At 43.9% G+C, this 19,357-nt stretch overlaps 5 protein-coding genes across 5 annotated transcripts; all 5 read right to left on the bottom strand.

The window, feature by feature from the left end:
- On the bottom strand, positions 1-9,990 carry K450DRAFT_219960 (uncharacterized protein). The gene is made up of 21 exons (XM_051585462.1): positions 9,806-9,990; positions 9,647-9,710; positions 9,504-9,586; positions 8,813-9,431; positions 8,434-8,732; positions 7,692-8,342; positions 6,766-7,608; positions 6,064-6,693; positions 5,765-5,995; positions 5,629-5,682; positions 5,310-5,552; positions 5,066-5,228; positions 4,720-4,987; positions 3,864-4,644; positions 3,471-3,771; positions 3,274-3,389; positions 2,790-3,201; positions 2,440-2,720; positions 1,661-2,321; positions 641-1,553; positions 1-560 (listed from the first exon to the last, which is right to left on the bottom strand). Exons 1-21 carry the CDS (start codon positions 9,857-9,859, stop codon positions 296-298), a joined length of 7,932 nt encoding a protein of 2,643 aa, XP_051448786.1. The 5' UTR covers positions 9,860-9,990; the 3' UTR covers positions 1-295.
- A 1-nt stretch (position 9,991) lies between these two features.
- K450DRAFT_219956 (uncharacterized protein) lies at positions 9,992-12,797 on the bottom strand. Its single transcript, XM_051585461.1, has 3 exons — positions 10,888-12,797; positions 10,450-10,807; positions 9,992-10,379 (listed from the first exon to the last, which is right to left on the bottom strand). The coding sequence occupies exons 1-3, from the start codon at positions 12,780-12,782 to the stop codon at positions 10,314-10,316; spliced, it is 2,319 nt and encodes a 772-aa protein (XP_051448785.1). The 5' UTR covers positions 12,783-12,797; the 3' UTR covers positions 9,992-10,313.
- A 657-nt stretch (positions 12,798-13,454) lies between these two features.
- K450DRAFT_219955 (uncharacterized protein) lies at positions 13,455-14,220 on the bottom strand. Its single transcript, XM_051585460.1, has one exon. The coding sequence runs from the start codon at positions 14,081-14,083 to the stop codon at positions 13,616-13,618; it is 468 nt and encodes a 155-aa protein (XP_051448784.1). The 5' UTR covers positions 14,084-14,220; the 3' UTR covers positions 13,455-13,615.
- Positions 14,221-14,342: 122 nt separating this feature from the next.
- K450DRAFT_219954 (uncharacterized protein) lies at positions 14,343-15,119 on the bottom strand (the record flags this gene model as incomplete). Its single annotated transcript, XM_051585459.1, has 3 exons — positions 14,343-14,524; positions 14,604-14,893; positions 14,961-15,119. 2 exons carry the CDS (start codon positions 15,114-15,116, stop codon positions 14,756-14,758), a joined length of 294 nt encoding a protein of 97 aa, XP_051448783.1. The 3' UTR covers positions 14,343-14,524; positions 14,604-14,755.
- Positions 15,120-16,606: 1,487 nt separating this feature from the next.
- On the bottom strand, positions 16,607-18,718 carry K450DRAFT_169068 (uncharacterized protein; the record flags this gene model as incomplete). The annotated part of the gene is made up of 7 exons (XM_051584087.1): positions 16,607-16,983; positions 17,049-17,284; positions 17,356-17,705; positions 17,793-18,125; positions 18,200-18,266; positions 18,351-18,431; positions 18,504-18,718. The coding sequence occupies 7 exons, from the start codon at positions 18,716-18,718 to the stop codon at positions 16,607-16,609; spliced, it is 1,659 nt and encodes a 552-aa protein (XP_051448782.1).
- Between the last annotated feature and the right edge of the window lie 639 nt (positions 18,719-19,357).

Raw genomic sequence — 19,357 nt, 5'->3', positions numbered from 1 at the left:
TAATGCTGTCTCTTCCTTTTTTTTAATTTAATTTTTAATATGAAAGCAAAGATTTTACGTGAACATCATAGGCAACATAGAACGGGAGAGAGATGCATAAACAGCATAACGAAGAAAATGAATTACAATTACAACAATAGGGGGATAAAACATAAGACAAGTTGTTTTCTGGTTTTTTTTTTGGGTTTTCTTTTTTTAAAGAAGAAAACGGTGGGTGGCTCTAGTGAAATACATATCTTGCTTTAAAAGAAAATATATATATTCACTACTTTCGAAAAAGTCCTTGGGGGGTACTCTAAGCAATAATTAATTCAACAAGTTCACTTGCAAGTTTGGCATTCTTGGCAACGTTTGTTTTGGCCGCTCCAAACACTGGGTCACCCAAGGCAGAGAATCCTAGCTCTTCAAGATAAGCTTTTTGACTTCGGTTCTGAGACTTTGCTTGATTGAACACTGGCTCAGAACAAGCAGTGTACAAAATCGACTTGACTGAGTCTATAATGGGATGAGTCTGGCTGCTGACGACAATCTGATTCATTCTGGGAAGCAAGGTATCGTATCTGGTGTAGAAAAACGCCATTTCGAGTTAATTTTTGATTTTGACAATTGGGGCGCAAGTACAGAGAATCACAAAACTTACATCAATGCAAACACCTCGGGAATAGCCACCGCAGCCTCAGCGAGAATACCATACAGGAATAAGCGTTCGGTTTCGTTATCAGCCGAGTTCAGCATGGTGACCAGCAACGAGACCAGTAATAGGGCGGTGGTGTTGTTCGGGATGTCTAACTTGTCAAATATGCGGAAGTAGGTAGTACCGACTTCCGAATTCTCAATTTCCACATCATTGATACCGGCTAAACGCAACAGTTCCTTGAGCGCCAAGTTCTTGGCTGCAATGGGTAATAGTCCTGCCAAATAGCCCAGTGTCTTGGATTCAACAATATTTTGTTCCATCGTATGTTTACATTCGATGTCTAAGAAAGTCGTCAAACCTTGGAATACCGTATTTTTCGGATTGGAGTGCTTCATGCCCTTCATAAGAATACCAGCGACAGCGAATGAAAAGTGGGTTTCGAAGTTAACCCCACTTGCCTCATCCAAAAGTCTTGCAACACCGACAAGAGGTTCCCTAGCTGCCATAAGAACATCGATGACAGGTTCATCATTGAAAAATCCATTGGCATCCAACGCACGAAGGGCAGCTTGCAGCAGATCAACTGCTGTAGCAAACGTTGCTGGGTGATTAATTTGTACAAGCGCCATGGCTAACCAAAACAGTTGCTGGAGGTAGCGAGAATCAGCTGGAAGACTCTCAACAATGTTCTTGAGGCACATCATGATACTAGTGATCAAGTTGGAATCCGATTCGTTGAAAATGGCCAAGGCACCACGTAACGCTACCAAAATCTGGTACAACAAGTCGTCATCTACTTCTTCTTGCGCCAAGCAACCCAGCACGACAAATGCTCTAGGCTGAATAGCAGGGTTGAACTGAAAAGCGCTACTGGTGACAAGACTCATCCATCTTGCACGCCACATATTGGCAACATCTACAAGAGTAACATCGTTAATGTTTGTTCCAACAAACAGACACGTTAAGGGCGATCCTGTCAACGTCTTTGAAAAGATTAAACGGTGAGGGTCAAAGTTGACTTACCCATGGATGGTGCACCAAATGTCAAAGCCTCGAGCAGAGTGTGAACAACAGCTTCAAGCGAGGCAAGGGGCATCGAGTCGGCAACATCGGTCATGGTTTCTTGAGTGATAGTAAATGCATTGGCATGGGGTTTAGTCAAACCGAACAGCAATCTGTGCTTGCTATCCGAGATGTCGGTCAACAAGAATTGCATCTTCTTCAGGCTTCCTTCGGGTAGCGGAATAGTGGTACAGGCAGTTTGAATCACATTGACAACAAGTCCATGAACAGATGTGCGAATCAACGTAGGGCCGGTGGCAGCCAGCATAGAGACAATGTGAAAGATCTCTGGAATATATGGCTTGACTGGGCCTTGAATATTGAAAGAAAGCATTAGGATGAATCGAATCAACACGGCAATTTCAGTCCAGGCGGGGTGTTCCGTAAGAATTCGGCTAGGTTTGAGAGACGTTCTCTGGAGAACTTTGCGAAGTCGTGCAATGACTTTGCCTCGAACTGCTACATTGGATAACGTCACAAACGTATCTGCCATGGCTTCTGTTTGAGCGGACCCAACACCATGCTCAACCGAGAAGTGAACAAATGCGTCAAGGACTAGGTTAATCAAGTCATCCACTTTGCCAAGCGTTTTCCAAATTTTGGCTTGAACGATATTGTACATCTGGAGGTAAGAGTCATGTCAGGTTTGTTAGATTTTCCATCGTATTGGTTGAACCTTTGCGCAGGTTCTCCCGTGCACCCACAGCAAAACATAAATAAAATCCAACCCATAAGCTTACATCGTTTCTAGTGACAGTCAAGTCAATGAGCAGTCGAATGACTTCTTTCGTCTTGGTCAAAGTTTGTTTGCCATCTTCTGGGGAGTTACGGGCAAAGATGGAGAGATTTGGAAGCCAAGGTGCCATGTAGTCCAGGCACAAGTGGCGCAGTGGCTCACTTGATTTGTTAAAGCCAACAAAGCATTCATTCAAAAACTCGAGCGTTAAGGAAGGTTCAGTGACAGCTAGCTTTTCACTGATAGCAATGATGAAGCCGGTACTGTTGGCTGGAATACAGAGATCTGCCATCACCCCAATCGGTCAGCATATCATGCGAACCCAAACCAACCAGATTTTCTAATATTTCTTACCTTTTGCGTCTAACAATTGGTTCCCAACGTCGAAGCGGAACGTGAGACTGAGCGCATAAAGCAAATTATAGGCAGCCAATCGCAAATTAGGGTCTTCACTTCCAATATTAAGCAGTGCCATGTTGAGCAGGCGACCAGGTACATCATTGGGGCGAATGATGCGTTCAGAGATGTTGGCGGGCTTAGAAATTTCATATCGCTGTTTGTTATGTCGCAAAACGCTGACGATGGCATCCCGCTTGGCAGTTGATAGAGTCATGGACGACTTGCCCTTATCATACTTGATGATAAACTCATTGGGGTCTTCACCATGCCTCTTCTGCGGAACCAGTGTAATATCATCGATGGAAGAGATATGATATACATCGTTTGTCACAGCATTAAGTCCATAGAACAGTTCTTGCTTACGGACCTGGCAAAAGAGCATCGTGTGAGTAAGCTGCCTGAAGTATTTGCTACTTGAATGAAATCATAAAGTACTTACTGTCATGATCTGAATGTATTCCAATCCAACCTTAATAGTGACAGCTATCACAGTTCTATAGTGTGATAGTTTGCTGACGGGGAAGAAGACCGCGCTAGGATCGGTTTCGAGAGCGACTACAGTAGTTTAAGGGGAAAAATGGGGCCCAGAGTTAGTTTCATGGTCTATCGCTCAGAATATACTCCAACATAACTTACCAGTAGACTTGGGTAGTCGAACCTCGGAAGGAGCAATGTGCTCATGCAATTCAGCAAGAGTGACAGCAAAAACAATTCGCTTGCCAATTTTGTAGGTGACAGGTCGGGGCAATTTCTTTGTGTATTTTCGAAGATGCGAGTTAGCATTATATATGTAGATAGTTGAAATGTTTTCGTGGACATCTGGTGGTAAGAGTTGGAGGAGTTGATTGAGCCACTGGTTTGGAATCTCGTTCGACGGACCAAACTGAGTGACATCAAAGAGCAGTTCGATAGGTTTGTGAAGAGATCGTTCCATGACCTAAAGAAATCAGTGTATAAGTACCATGCGCCTGTCCATATTTCTGGTGGGTCATCACAACCCAAAAAAAATAAAATCATATGTAGACTCACCTGAAGGACATGGTAAATTAATAACTCAAAATCGATGCTGTCGGCGCTGACATTGCGAGTAATGAAATAAAACACCGGTCGTCCTGCTTTAGAGACACCTCCTTCAAAGAATATATGCTTGGAGCTGACAGGATCAATATTACGGTGACCATTTCTTCGCATAAACTCAGTGTAAAGCTGATTGGATGCTCCATGTGTATATGTTCGAGCAACACTAGTTTCGCTTTGAGGTATTTCTGGAGGTCGTCCCAGTTGTGCGAGCAACGTTGAGAATTTGTCAAATGACTTCTTCCAGCCCTGAGTAGAATCCACATCTTGGTTAAGAGGTTTTCGTGCCGCTAAATCACGGGTCATGCGCTCCAAGTTATCAAAAAGATAGCGATGTAATTTGGCATAATCTTTTTCCTCCATCTGAGTACTGGAATCTTCACTATGAACGGGGGAAGCCACTGGTGGAAGGTTGGACATCTCACGCAAGAAATTAGTGACTTTGTAAATGTTGCTGGTCAAGAAGTCGTTCAATATAATCATGTATGTCTCCTTGGCACCAAACAGAATGTTATTGGCCAAATTCTGAATGACTTTTGTCACAATTAGTTGACCACGACGAATATCCCGAGTTTGTGGTTGAGGTAACTTGAACAATCCTTCAGCCTCCGGTGATACAATGGCGGGACAAAAGAAACGCAAGAAGATAAATCCTCCAACCGCCGTGTACTTTGCCTCCGGGAAACGTTCACGAACTGAGCTCAAGATATAGTGACAAATCTCACGAAATGATCTAGAGGTGACATCAAAATGGGTTAAAAAACAAAAAGTTCTTTCAAGCAAAACCAAAACGTTCTAGGCTACAAACCTTGGAGCGTCATTTGTCGAAGCACAGATCGCATTCAGGAACAAGTCGGTGGTGTCGATGACATTCTGCTTGTTTCTGGCAATGTCTTCTCCGCTTTCTACTTTGGATGGGTCCAACTCAAAAGTCTTTGCTTCGGCTGGTTTATTGACCATAGTCTCCATTGCTTTATGCAAAGTGGTCTTCATGTATTCGGAACCATAGGTCTTTGCATACGCCGACAGTAACCTGGTCGCCATACTTGTTCGTCTGAACAGTTCCGTTTCGCTCTCTGTGTTGAAACCGTCATACAACGTTATTGTCCACGCAATTTTATATACCTCCAAACAATATTCAAACAGTTCCATACCTGTATTTGCAACCTCTCTCTCAATGACTGCCTTCAAGAGCGGCAATATCCTTTGGCGCGATTCGAAGCAGGTCAACAGAATATGAGCAACTTCATCGAGATCAGACATAGGACAGACGTCGCAAAGAGATAGAGCAATTGTCAAGTCGGAATCCACAATCATCTGTAAAGGATAAGGGCAAGGCTAAGCAAAGTGTGCGGTAACTTCACGGCGACGACCCGATAAATATCGAAAAATTCTTACATCAACAAGCTTCTCATATCGGTCAGTCAAGGCAGTCTCAGCCAAGGTTTCGAATTCTGTTCCTTGATTGAGAATGTTGGTCAAGACTTGCATGAAAGCAGTTCTTGTACGAGTATCCTCGTGGTACCCCATTGACAGCGAATACTTCAGTCCAGCATCCACATTCGCGCTGAGCAAGTTTGACATGGCGAGGATGGTGTAGTCTTTCAAAGAGCCCAGATCCTTGGCAGCAGCGCCTTTAGTCTAAAAAGAAATGATGCGCATATAATCAGTATACTGTGCGTCGTAAACTACATGGATCAAACGTTTCAACACGTACTCTGTTCAGGCTTAAATCTTGTGTGTTGCGATGACTCTGTTGACTGGTTTCAATCTAATTGATGGAGAAAAGATTATATCAGCCATCGCGTATCTTTTAAAGCACGGTTTCTCGTATTTTTCAGCGTAGGCCTTACCTCTGATATCCTGCAACGATTCAAGAGCTTTAAGAAGAAGGTGAAATATTTGTAGAACAATCTGCTCTTCACTTGACCAAGGTCGGATTCGTGGACTGGATCAGGTGGTTGCAAAGGTAGCTGGTGCAAGAGAGCAACAATGGTCTTTAGACAAGCTTGATCCAAGTCTCTATGAAGTTTTTCGTTTTGGGATGTTTCCACCGATGAGAACGTCGACTGAGTGTCAGGTTTCTGTAAAAGTAGCATATCAGCACTAGTGGTTGCCATGGCAATCATAATGGAAATGTGAGTAGTCTTACCAAGGAGAAATCACTAGTCCATTCAACAATGATCTCAAGTAACTTGTTACGAAGCTTGATTTCTTGTCGCAGGGTGATATGATCCTTCTTGCTCATTAAAACCTCGCAAAGCTGGCACATCTTCACCTTAATTCGCAGAGCAACATGGTTTGTACCCAACTTATTCAGGTACATAGCGTATTGATTGATCAGTCCACTGAAATCCACAGTGAAAAGACTGTCACTTGGATCAACGATACGATCCAAGACCAATTTGAGAACAGAGATGGCTTGTTCCACGAAAAGGGTATATCGCTCACTGCAGATGGCTTCACCAGTAGCATCAAAGCAACGGGAGAGAACACTTTCCAAATGACGGAAAAGGATCACAAACAAACCAGGGGACAGATCCGCACCAAGGGTTTCCTTGACCACTTCACGCACAAGAACATTGTCTGAGACCAATAAGTCGACCATTTCCATGATGAACTTATCCACCATACCGGCAGATTCACCGGGAGCTGTTGATCGGCGATATTGATCAGAGTTGATGGATGCTGCGCGGCTTTTGCCCTTTGTAGGCGATGGAGATGATAAAGCTTCCGACATCAAGCAGCAGCCGCCCAAAGCAGCCAAAAATCCAGTGTAATTCTATGAAACGAAGGTACGCTATCAGTACGCGTTTTTTTTTCCCTGCATTCAATCTCCAAATGTTCGGCTTACCTGCCATTCCAATGATCTCTCTTCGTCAATTTCAATGCGAGTGAAAACAGTTGATGTCTGTTTGGCCACGCTTCTATTCAGCTTGTCATGAAAGATGGAACCAACTTTTTTGCCTTGATCAAGAACTTCTTCTCGAGACTCTTCCACGGGCTTGGTCATGATCTGAGTAAGTATCTTCCAACGCTTCCAGGCTTCTTCCCATGCAGCCAGATTACCCGGTGTATAATTAGCGATCATGCGAAGGAGTTTTCTTATTCGCTTCTGCTGTGCTTTACGACCCGTAACCACACCACCGGCAGTAGAAAGCTCGACATAAACGGGTAAATTTTCGACAATGGTCAGTGGGCTCTGAACGGGACTATCCTGACAGTCTGTGAGATCAGCTTCGGCGCATAGATAACCAAAGCAGGTGATGGCACCAGAGCAAATTTCTGTATCGGCGGAGCACAGAAGAACAAGAAGAGCAATTTCGAGAGCAACAGAAGCTTGTAAGCGCTCACGAATATCAGCGCCATTCAAGGCGATGTCTTGATGAGCTCGAATGAAATCGTTGCGAGTGGCAAGAAGTCTTCGCAGAAGATCCAGCAAACTCTTAAGACTATCATCCCTTTCGCGGTTGTCCAGAATTTGCTTTGATAGATCAAGCACAACCACAGATGAGATTTTCCAAAATGTCTCCATCATAGCGCCGGATTGGTTCCAGCGGACAATGTAACCAGGAGTGTGGAGCTTGAACAAACAATCGGCAGCAGCCATGCGAATGATGTGATTACGGTCCCGAAGACAATTTGTGATACCTAGCATTAATGAACAATTTTGCTCAAAACGATCCTCTTCTTCACCCTTTTGAAAAAAGGTCAACAAACCCCATGTTAGTACATTGAGTGATATTCAACAAGGAATTCGAAGGAAATAAAATGACTTACCATGATGGCCAGCATTGGATTCACGCGATATAGTCTAAGCAAATCTAGCAGTAGTTCATATTTTTGGTCATTTTCCAATTGAAGTTCCTTCCTCTTATTTTTGTCGTTGGATCCGAGGTTGAGTTTGCGACTACTGTTTGTGAACAAACTCGTTTCACTCTTCGCATACTCGGCTTTGACCAACTCCAGAAATAGTTTTCGGAGAGGAGCGGCGAGGGAAGTATAGACAATAGAGATGGAGGGATTCCATAATAACCAGTTCTCCTCGGAAGCAATGGTCAAGCAAGCTTTGAGGAGACTGAGTTTGAAGATGAGGGGAGCTCGGTCATCGAGACAAATGGGAACTAGAGTGCGGACGGTATTTCTAGGATTCAGACGGAACAACGCTGTCAAGCAGTCTGACATTAAAGCCCGTTGATCAATGTATATACCGAGATTACTAATGGAGTTGTCGGAGCTGAGATGGCGATTAATGTCGAACAACTTCTCCTTGAGCTCATTTTCAACTTCTGGCACCATGTGCCGCAAGGCCGAGGTATCACTTTTGGAGACGTACGTTGATGCTTTGAAAATATCAACGTAACATATGGAGGCTAGGTCTGAGGAACGACTTCCTCGTAAGGTCTTTCGAAGTGTGTCAAGGAAGATAGACTAGGCAAAATAGAGAGGGAGAGAATTACACGAGTTAATATGAAATCATTTCGGGATGATCCGAAGCCCAATAAATTGGGTATGGCCATACCTTTTTGGATTGAACTCCACGGCCTTCAGACATGGTAGCTGCCATCAATACATCAGGGCATAGAATAAGCAACATAGTTTGAAGTGGCCAGAGAATAGCCTTCCTCTTGGACGTATCGGCTAAAGAATTACAAATATCAAATAGAATCTCTGGGCTGCCTTCAAGGCGCCTTTGAGATTGACACAGCTGTACAAACTCCGCGGGGTAAGTCTCTATCCAGCCCCAAATGGCTCTTCTGAGTGACACGGCTATCGCGAGCTGAGCATTTTTCTTCATATGCAAAAAAGATGAACACAGAGCTGTGAAAGACAGATGGGTGGAGACAATATTAGTCATGATGTCAGGCAAAGGCAAAAACAACCACACGGAAAATACATACTAGTCAATACCATGGTAAGTCGCTTCGAGTCCAATGCTGAGCATTCCAAGAGACGTAGATCAGCTGTTTCAGGGTACTCTTCAGAGGTGGTGGTAAGATACATGATTCTCGCCTTTACTTTGGCAAATACCACATTCCAGTTACTGGCACTGGTGTAGAAGATGACCCTGCAAGCAGCCTTATAGATATCGATAATGATACCTGTCGAGCTGTTGGTATTGGATGGAAAATAGTGTTGCTCAGATCGTGCAATGCCTGGCGTATTGTTGGAATAGTGTGCGAAGGCTTTGTCATCGATGGACGCCATTTGGTGAATGAAGCGCATCAATACATTAACAATATATTTTGCAAGAGGTTCGTCTAACGCTGGAGGATCCTCTAGCACGGGTGGAAGGCCGTCTGATTGATCTTGTCCGTTTTCACTACCATTGTCCTCGTTACTGGACAAAGATCTCGCATCGTTGTCCAATCCGAGGTCGTCGGGATCTTCCAACTCAGATGCGCTCTCTCGGCAAGATTTCCAATGATGCTGCATACAGGCTGAAAGCATTCGTAACAAGAAAAGCTGGGATTGAAGAACATCGTATGGGACATAATCGTCAATAGATAGAGAAGATGACTGCAAGGAAGAAAAATAGGATGAATAGGAGGAACATTATGACAATCCATCCGAATGCTCAGTGATGACTACCTTGGAAACGTTTTCTAATACAGAAACCAATTGGTTGGCAATGGTCGAAAGTCTAAACTTGGAAAGCTCGATTAAGGCAGCGACTGCAAAAGGCATGTTAAAAACTAGAATGAGGAAGCATCCGTTCAATGCTGGAGACGTACCAGTTTGCTGCATAAGTGGATCGGCTTCCAGACTCTCGAGCCGCCGTCCGCTGTTGCTTGGAAGCTGTTTTTAAAGTTGAAAGGAATACAGTGGTATTAGAGTTGTCAGTAAATGAGCTGGGTGAGCACGGCTACAGCCGAGATGCGAGGCAAGCTTACCCGGACAGCGACCCGATTTATCAGACTTAGAATTAACTTTGTATCTACACTCATGCGATATACATGAATCGATCTAGATGAGAAAGTCAACCAAGCAGTTTAACAATGTAGTGATGGGATGTCAGAAGTTGTGTGCGATGAATGCTGCCAGGCGCGAGAACGGTTGCACGAAAAAATGCAGAATCGCCAATCAATGAGAAGCAGTCAAAAGGTGAAACTGACCAATTTGCTGGTAAATTTAAGGTCTGTGGCTCAACGGGGAGGAGACATAAAGATTTCATTCGCTCTACAGTCTATTGGGTTTGGTATTTCAAAACGGTTGTCTACTATGAAGAAAACAAGTGTACAAACAGGGGGTGATGGAGTGAGTGAGGAGATAAATGACAAAAAAAAAATGTGCCATAATAAAGACGAAAACTTTTGGCATTACATATCATCGATGAGGCATATGGAGAGGGGAGTGGGAGTTTAAGCTGGGCATTTTGAAAAATTCTAACATAAAAGCATTCTATTTAACATCAGGGCTGGGTGGTTGCTCATTTCTATCTTCAGGGAATGGTGGGGGAGCAGAGTTCTGTATCAAGATGGAGAATGTCAGTCGCTTCAGACCGACTTGCAATAAACTTCATACAACGTGCACTTACGGTTTTGGGTCTAACGTATTCATCATACACTGTCTTTTCAACGAAAGGTCGCCTTCCAAGGAGGGTTTCCATATCTTCCCGGTTAAGCACTTCTTTCTTCAGAAGCAATTGGGCTACCTTCTCGACATCTTCCTTCTTATCCGTCAACAGCTTGAATGTTCGGTCAAAGGCTTCGTTCACCAGCTTTCGAACTTCGGCATCAATGAGTTTACCGGTGTCTTCAGAGAAGGGCTTTTGGAAGCTTTCTTGACCATTTGGATCTTGGTAAGAGATAGGTCCAATGACAGGGTTCATACCGTAAGTTGCAACCTGACCATATGCCATTTTGCTAACCTTGGACAAATCGTCCTGTGCACCACTGTAAGACAATTTTTTTTTGTTTAAAAACTTGCATCTGTGGAAAAACCCACCACAAAATAAATAAATAACAAAACTTACGTTGTAATGGTGTCAAAGAAAATATGCTCAGCGACACGTCCACCAAGGGTCATACACATACGATCCAAGAGTTGTTTAGTGGAGTACAGGTATTGGTCCCTGGGAAGGTATTGAGCATAACCAAGGGCAGCAACACCACGGGGAATGATGGAAACCTTGAGCAAAGGATCGGCGTGTTCAAGATACCAGCCAGCGACAGCATGGCCAGCTTCGTGATAAGCAACGGTCTTCTTTTCTTCAGGTGAAAGAACTCTGGATTTCTTCTCCAAACCAGCAATGACACGTTCGATAGCATTTTCAAAGTCTACTTCATCCACTTCATTCTTCAAATGTCGAGCAGCAATCAAAGCAGCTTCATTACAAACATTGTGAATATCGGCACCGGAGAAACCAGGTGTGAGAGCGGCAAGCTTGTTGGATAATCGCTCAATGTCTTCGTTGGTTTTGATTGGGCGAAGATGGACCTTGAAAATCTGTGCACGGCCACCAATGTCAGGTCTGTCAATGGCGATGTGTCGATCGAAACGTCCCGGTCTCATAAGAGCAGGGTCAAGCACATCCGGTCGATTGGTACCAGCCAACACAACAACATGTTCGTTGGAGTCGAAGCCATCCATTTCAACCAAAAGCTGATTGAGTGTACTCTCTCTCTCATCGTTGCCACCCATTTGGCCACCCTTACCACGAGCTTTACCAATGGCGTCAATTTCATCGACAAAGATAATGCAAGGAGCGTTCTTCTTTGCTGTGGCGAACAAATCTCTCACTCTGGAAGGACCGACACCGACAAACATTTCGACGAACTCGGAACCTGAAACGCTGAGGAAAGGAACACCGGCTTCACCAGCAGTTGCTTTAGCCAACAAGGTTTTACCTGTTCCTGGAGGACCAGACAAAATAGCTCCTTTGGGAATTTTGGCACCTAAACGTTCATAATGAGAAGGATTCTTCAAGAACTTTACAAATTCCATAATTTCTTCCTTGGCTTCATCTGCACCAGCGACATCCTTGAACTTGGTACGGACATCGGTCTCTTGGTTGAACATCTTGGCTTTGCTCTTTCCAATGCCGAAGATACCTTGACCACCGCCGCCAGCACCTCCAGCACGTCTAGTCATATAGTACAAAACACCAACTAAGAGAAGAGTAGGTGCAAAGTGCAAGAGTGTGCTGCCTAAACTGATTTCATCATGATAGGCAACTGGAATTCGTTCCGAAGATGGGATTTGAAGTTCACGTTGTGCTTCTTCAAGTCTGCGCTCGAAGCTGTCGATGGAGCCGATACTGAAATAGTATACAGCGTTGGGAGTCGCACCAATGGAAGTTGCCTCAGGGCGTAACAAAATCTTGACCCGGTTACGATTGACAACCATAAGACGGTCGACTAGACCCTTGTCGAGAAATTCGGTCTTAAAATCTTGCCAGGTAATCTCTCTAGACATATCAGTTGGTGAAGTCATTTTCCACAAAAGCCAAGTTCCAAACAAAGTGGGTACAATGGTGTTTAGATTAAGGTGAATCTCTGGTGGTCCATTGCCTTTGGGACCTCCGGAAGGTGGAGGCTTAGGGATCTCGTTGGAAGCTTTCTTTGCGTGTTGCTTTGCTGCTTCGTCGGCTCCACGTTTTGCACTGCCATCAGCTGCCTTTCTGCCAAAGAAACCTTCAAATCCTTTTGGGATGTTGAAAGGTTTGTCGCTTTCTGACTTGGATTCCTTTTCGCCGTGCTCATTGTTCTTCTTGGGTTCCTTTTCAGACGAAAAGTTGCGGCGAACTCTAGCTGGATTGGCGTACAAGGTATTTTCAGCCTTGAGAACAGCCCTAGGCTGTATTCTCGTACTGTAACGAGCAAATGTGGCCGATCTATTAGCGATCTGGCCAAATCTGGAGCTAAACATTAGATTGGGTGGGTGTAAGCGTACGAACTTATTCCAGTACGGGACTTTTTTTTTTTTTTTGAAGGGTCGGAAGCTGTCGGGGTGACGTAAGCCCTTGGCTGCCCAGCAATTGACTCATCTTGGTAGCGGGCTTAAAGCTGACGACTGACTAAGTAGATTGAAATATTCTATTGAAAGACGTTTCATAGAAGTTATGCAATGACTCTGCGTTTACCAGCAGAAATTTACTATTGATCATTTGCGGTTGGATTAAACCGGTTTGAAGAGCCATTGGACTTCACAATAAATATATTAGCTCGGTGCTTTCATCCTATTATTGTTTCAGGAACTCAAGCACTACAATCAAAGCAGCCCGACGGTCATAAAGGCAGAATTCTAGCGTAAGTATGATGTGCCGATGTCTTTCTGCAGGTATATCATCATGTATAGCGGCATTTAAATCCATCCAAATGGTATTGGTGTGCCGATCGTAAGTGTGTCTTGCATGTCTGGAGTATATTTGATCGTCATGCTTTGTAATAAACATATTTGTAGACCATCATCGTAAGATGCTGTGTATAGCCAACCTACTGATCAGTGTTTGAAAGTCAATCTATTCTAATGCTCATGTTTTTATTTTGCTTTCGTCGTTTTTTTTTTCCTGTCGTTGACTGGCTCACGGGTGACTGACATAGATGTCCAATTTTCCAGCAGTAAATGATGTTCCCAAGTTATAACGATCATAACATTAACAAAAACCCACTATTTTCCATGTATATTCATATATTAAAAGTACTATAGCCTGTACAAAAACGAAGTGACAATGCAAAATATAGTATTAAATAGGTTGAAGTCTAGCTATGCTTTTCTTCGTCACTTTGTTCTGCCACATCAGCATCTGATATAGGAGAGCCAGTGGGAGATGCCAGTTGACGCAATCGACTGGATGCTGTTAAGCGGCGCGATCGTGTTCGCGGTTGTCGTGGTGCTGCTGCTGCGGCATTTTCTTCTTCGTTTTGAATATATTTGAGTAGATCCTCCGCTTTAATGACCACCGAGTCACTTCGCAAAAGTCGACGCTCACGTATAGATTCTCTTCGTTTAGCCGTTCGCTTCTTGGTATTGGTAGCCAACTCGCCAGCTCGTAACTTTTCCAAAAGGTTGTCCATGATATATTTATCCTCGTCTGAATTGGCTGGAAAGCGACAAAAGTGAGAAAAATACGTAGGGAATATCCGTTTCCAAGCTTGAATATCTGTACTTACACTCGCTAATGTCAACCACCTGTTTGCGTTCTTGAGCTCGTGCCTTGCGCTCAGCATCAGCGTGGCGTGTCTTTTCCAGTAGCTCTGCCCGTTTTCTCTCCTCTACAAGATCTTTTCTAGCCCTCTAGATGCAATGTGTAGGTTAAGCCAACAGTATCCATGAAAAGTAATAAAAGATGACGATGGTAATATTTACCTCCCAGCTGGACATGAACGTTCGGAAGATAGCAAAGAACTCATCTGGCTTCATCTCGCTAGGGTTCTCTCCAAAGAATGTAACGGCATCTTTGTAGGCTACATCCATGGATGTATACCGAATTTCTAAGTCGTCGAACTTTTCTATAGCATGTCTGCAGAACTTGTGCATAGTGGATGCAAAATTGTCACCGGGGTTTGCGACATAATTTTCATCGTCATAATGGGTTGCAAGTTCTTGACTAAGCTGTTGCAGCCCGCTGCGAAGCTCGTTGTATTCTTTGATTAGGTCCTGTAGTGTAACTAAGCGTCCGATAGAACATTAGAAATGGTACAAGGTATGGTCACAGGTAATACTTCTGTTCTTCTCAGTTTATCTTACCTTTACATGCGAGATCACAGTCTTTCAGATCCTCAACAAATTCATTTACACGCGGGAGTTTTTCTTCGACCACCTTTGCAAGGAAATGCAGTAACGTTGTATTCTCCGTTGCTGCCTTCGTATCCACCAGCTGTGGGTGTTCAACATGATGGTCAGTATTTATATGTTAGCTGGATAAAACCATACTTTGCTCCAAGTCCACGAACCTTGTTGATACTAGCAATCTTAATTCCAAACGCACCACCGTTAAAGCTGCTGCTATTTAAAAAGTTACCCATCATCAAGATAAGCTAAGAGAGAAGAGTCAGGGTGAGTATTAACAAAAAAGCCAGGAAATCATGCTCCAGAAATGCATACATTCAAAAGTTCCTTCAAAGCCTTTGACTCTTTGAGTGCGTTGGATGCTTCAAGAACAGCATTCATATTTTCACTCAAGTGTCGAAGCTTTTCGGTGAACTCGATTTTAAACAACATATGGTCAATACGTTCTTTGTAGCGGTCGATTTTCATCATCTGTAAACGTCGCATTGTAAGCTACTAGTTTCTCAGCGAATTACGCTTGTCTATCATGGTTATACACTCTACCTCGGCACAAAAGGCATCAGCCTTGCTGAGGTTACCCAAGTCGTCTTCTGAGGCACCTTTAACAAAGACCGATATTTTGCCCAGCTCGTCTGGAGTTGGCGCATTCGCTTGAAGGTTCTTGAGCAGTGTTTCTGTACAAAAGACCTCATCAACCGCCAAAATCCTTCGTCGAACTTCTTCAAATGAAAGGTGCTTGAACTTGGTCAACAATGCAATATCTAAACAGCGTATAACGTTAGTTAGTGGCCATAGTGCAAGCTATTAATATGCATGCAATTCACTTACTTATATTATGCGCTTTCTTGGGATTAATAATGGTAATTTCTTGCTTGCGTTCTTTCCTTGCCTTTGCTCGCGTTGCAATGACCTTTTGAGCAAATGTCGATTCGGCGGCGGCAAATACTCCTGCAAGGTCTAACTCTTGTTCGAGAGCCTTCTCATCCACATCTTGGACTCCCCAAATTGTTTTTTGAATAGCGCTAGCATTCAACTTTTGCCATTGGAGAGCACGTGTCTTTACGGTAGGTACATGCCCTAGTACTTTACGAGTCAAAATACCAGACGTGGGGCGTGGTGCAAACATGGGAGGTGGTGGTGGCGGCGGTGGTGCAGGATTGGCATGAACTGTTGGCACATGTGGTATATTCTCTGCTGGTTTAGAAGCCGCTTTGGTAGGAACGGTACTATAGAATGGTACCACCGGTGCTGACACTGGAGGAGGCGGCGGCGGAGGAGGAGGAGGCGGGGGAGGTGGTAAAACGACTGCATTAGTATCCGGCCGGAAAATCTGAGGCGGCGGCGGCGGCGGAGGTGGTGGTGGTGGCGGCGGGGGTGGAGGAGGTGGGGGAGGAGCAGTGGTAGTCACCATAGGTGATGCAGTTTCATCCATAGATTCTCTTTGAGAACCTGACTGTTCGACATTTTTGAGACCAAGTCCAGTAGGTCTAGGAGATGCAGGAGGTGACTCTATAATCTGGTCTTCTGCAAGTTGGCTCAGAGTAGCGGTATCTTCGTGAGAATCATTTGCGGACGGCAGTTCGTTTTGTTGCTTTTCAGAATACTTTCGGCTGAGCTTTTGCATTCTAGCCTTCAGCGCTGCAGCTAGTCCACCAGATATCTCTTCATAATCATCATCAGAGGTTTCGCCACAGCTACTGCTGTCTCTCTTACTACTGACAATTGACGATCGTTGATTATCCACTTCTTGCACAACCTCCAAGTTTGGTTTCTCGAACAAAATGGGAGCTCTTCTTGAGACACCTAGCCTTGGTGCAGTTCCCGGAATGATGAAACCACTTAATCGATTACTTGACCCAAATTGCTGTGCGAGCTCTGACTTGAAAGCCGCTGATAGCCCTTGCGCTAGCGGGGCATTCTCGAGAATACTTGATGGTTTAGGCTACGGTAAATGTTCACAGTCAGCAGATGACTTTCGGCTCAAGGTCAAATTTAATGAAGAAAACACTCACCGAAACAGACAAAATGCTATTCCCTGGACCTTTATCTGCACCTTCAAGACGTTCTTGGGCTTGTATTCTTTCATAGGTTCGAAGTAACGTTTCCTTCTTTTCAGCGGTTGATGCAGAACTCTGATTTACAATTTCCACCAGCGCATCCGGGGTCATCTTCGTGTCGGCAACATCATTAAGTTTTGCCTCCATTGATGCTAAGTTTTGCTGGTAGCTTCTTTGCAAGTCTTGCAATTTGTCCTGCAAAGTTGCAATGGTGTGACGAGATATGCGCAGAAGGTCTTCCAGAGACCTTGTCTTCTCTTTCAAATGGGTAACTATACCATCTATTTTCCTACACATGTTAGTATGGAGATGCCATTTACATAAAATAGTCTAACTGAAGACGCACCTCCTCTTTCATTCATTTCCGCTTCGAGGGCATTCTTTGCTTCCAGGGTCTGTTCATACAATTGCCGTGTTTCCTTCACTTCTTCAAGGGCAGCACTAAGTTCGTCTTGTTCGGCGAACTTGTCAATAAGGTACCTCACAGACATCCCATAGCTTGACGTAAAATCATCGGATAGTCCTTTGTTGTCAAGAACAATCTGACTGACGAAACTATCCAATACTTGATAGTAGCGAGTCCTAAAGCAGAATCAATATTATTTAAAGAACGTAATTGGATGGCAGCAGTCACTGTACTCATATAGCTTTACCTTACTTCGCCTTCATCTCTAACAAATAGGAGATGCTGAAGTGCAGAAAGAAAAAATTCGTATCCGCGAGTGCCTTCCACGCTGGCCAAAATGCATTCAAAGACATCGCGAGGATCACTCAAGTCATTTAGCACCTGGTCGTTGTAAATCTCCATCATGTCGTCACTATCAGATTCTGCCACGGATTTGAACGATTGGATTTGACGATTGATATGATCATTATTGAACGTTTTCATTTTTTCGATGATTCGTTGGAGACCGCAAACATTGAGCTGGTTTCGAATGTGAATGCGCAATTCGAGATCGTCCATCACTTGTATAAGGGCATTTACGAGTATCATATTCGATAGCTAATGTCGTAACGTGTAGATCATGTTAGTCTTAGTAGGAGGATTTCATTTGATCAAAGAAATTGAACCATCAATGTGAAAACGTACAGCATAGTCAGATAGTTGATTGTCCGGTGCGGATTGTATACCATGCTTCTTGAATTCATCGCTTGCTCCCACCATACTACCCAGTCTTCCACGGCCATCCAATGTAACTTCCCATACATTTAACCAAGCGTCGAAGCGACCGATCTCTTTTCGCGCGTCTCGTACTTGGTCCATTGCTCGCAATACCAATTCATGACCAGTCGGTTCTTCACAATAGCACAAAAATGCCATTACTTCGCAAACAAGCTTACGAGTGACCATGGAGGAGGAAACAATAGAAAAAATTGCGTTGAATATACATTGAGGGTTCAAAATGACGTCTCGAGCTCCCCACTATAATAAATGAATGTTAGCGATCAACACTGTACATGATGCGATAGAGAAGCATTTTGGTCATAATAACTTACGCGATTGTTCAAAAGCGATTTGAAACATTTTAATATCTCGGTTTCCATTTGAAGCTCGGCGTCGGTGCTAATTTTACCAAAATAACGAAATACATTAATGAAAAGTTCGTATACTTCGATCGGTTGAAAAAAAGAAAATAAATCGACTTACCGATGAGTCCGTCTGTTCAATACACCAAGGGCATCCGTAATGGCTTGCAAACCGCGACTGTCAATAAACTGTCGCACCCAGCTATAATGCCACATGAATTAAAGATCAGCACTCACACATGGAGAACTCTTAACGGTGGAATATACTCCTTACCTCAGTGACATAGTACGCAAGCTAACAGCCAAATGGGCAACTAGTCGAGGATTGACGCTTTTCAACTCGGGATCCTTGAACTTGACAATATAATATTCTGGTGAACCGCGGTCGACTTCTTTAAGATCATTGGGGATACTTCGGCTTCGCTTAGAAGGTTGAAGGTTGTTAGGAGCGACAACAGGTAATGAAGTGGGTGCAGCAGCAGCATGCATGTCTTGTGAGATCATCAGGCGCTTTTTCTCGATAGAAAACGCCGACATGGTTGCACGCGTAGACGGATCATGAAAGCCCCTTCGAGTAAGCATCTTCTCGAACATAGCATCCACCTCCCTTTCCGAAGTCAATTCGCTTTCTGCATTACCAGGCGGCGAGAAGGTATTGGAAGAATGCGAACTGCGCCAGGAACTTGAGTCGGTATGGTTAGTTTGTTCTAAGTTTGGAAGAAGAGCTGGTGAGTATCAAGATAGGTATCACAAAGCACCCATGGTGGTCCGATGAGGAATACCTGAGTAAGATTCATCAGAATTAAACGAGTGGAATGTATTAGAATTCTTTGTTTGAGCTAAGCGAGTTGGTGATTTGTTGCTAGCATTGCCTGGTTTGGGAGGATCGATCGAGATGGCATGAGTTTGGATGGGCGAGAGGTCATGGCTGTTGGGAGACGTTCTTTGTCGAGAGTTTTTAGACCTCCCACTCAGGCCAAAAATATCCATTCTATTGGCAGAATGAGTGAGATTGGAGAGAGGCGATAACTATGGGCTAGTCTCTCAATAGCACGCAATTGGAGGTAGTGATGAAGTGGCAAAAAAGAACAGGTTGACTTTTTTTACTGGGCTTTTTAGAAAATCTCA

Source organism: Umbelopsis ramanniana, assembly GCF_025399195.1.
Source record: "Umbelopsis ramanniana AG unplaced genomic scaffold K450scaffold_3, whole genome shotgun sequence".
Lineage (NCBI taxonomy): Eukaryota > Fungi > Mucoromycota > Umbelopsidomycetes > Umbelopsidales > Umbelopsidaceae > Umbelopsis > Umbelopsis ramanniana.
Note: the sequence above shows the minus strand (reverse complement) of the source record. Positions and strands in the feature narration are given on the sequence as shown.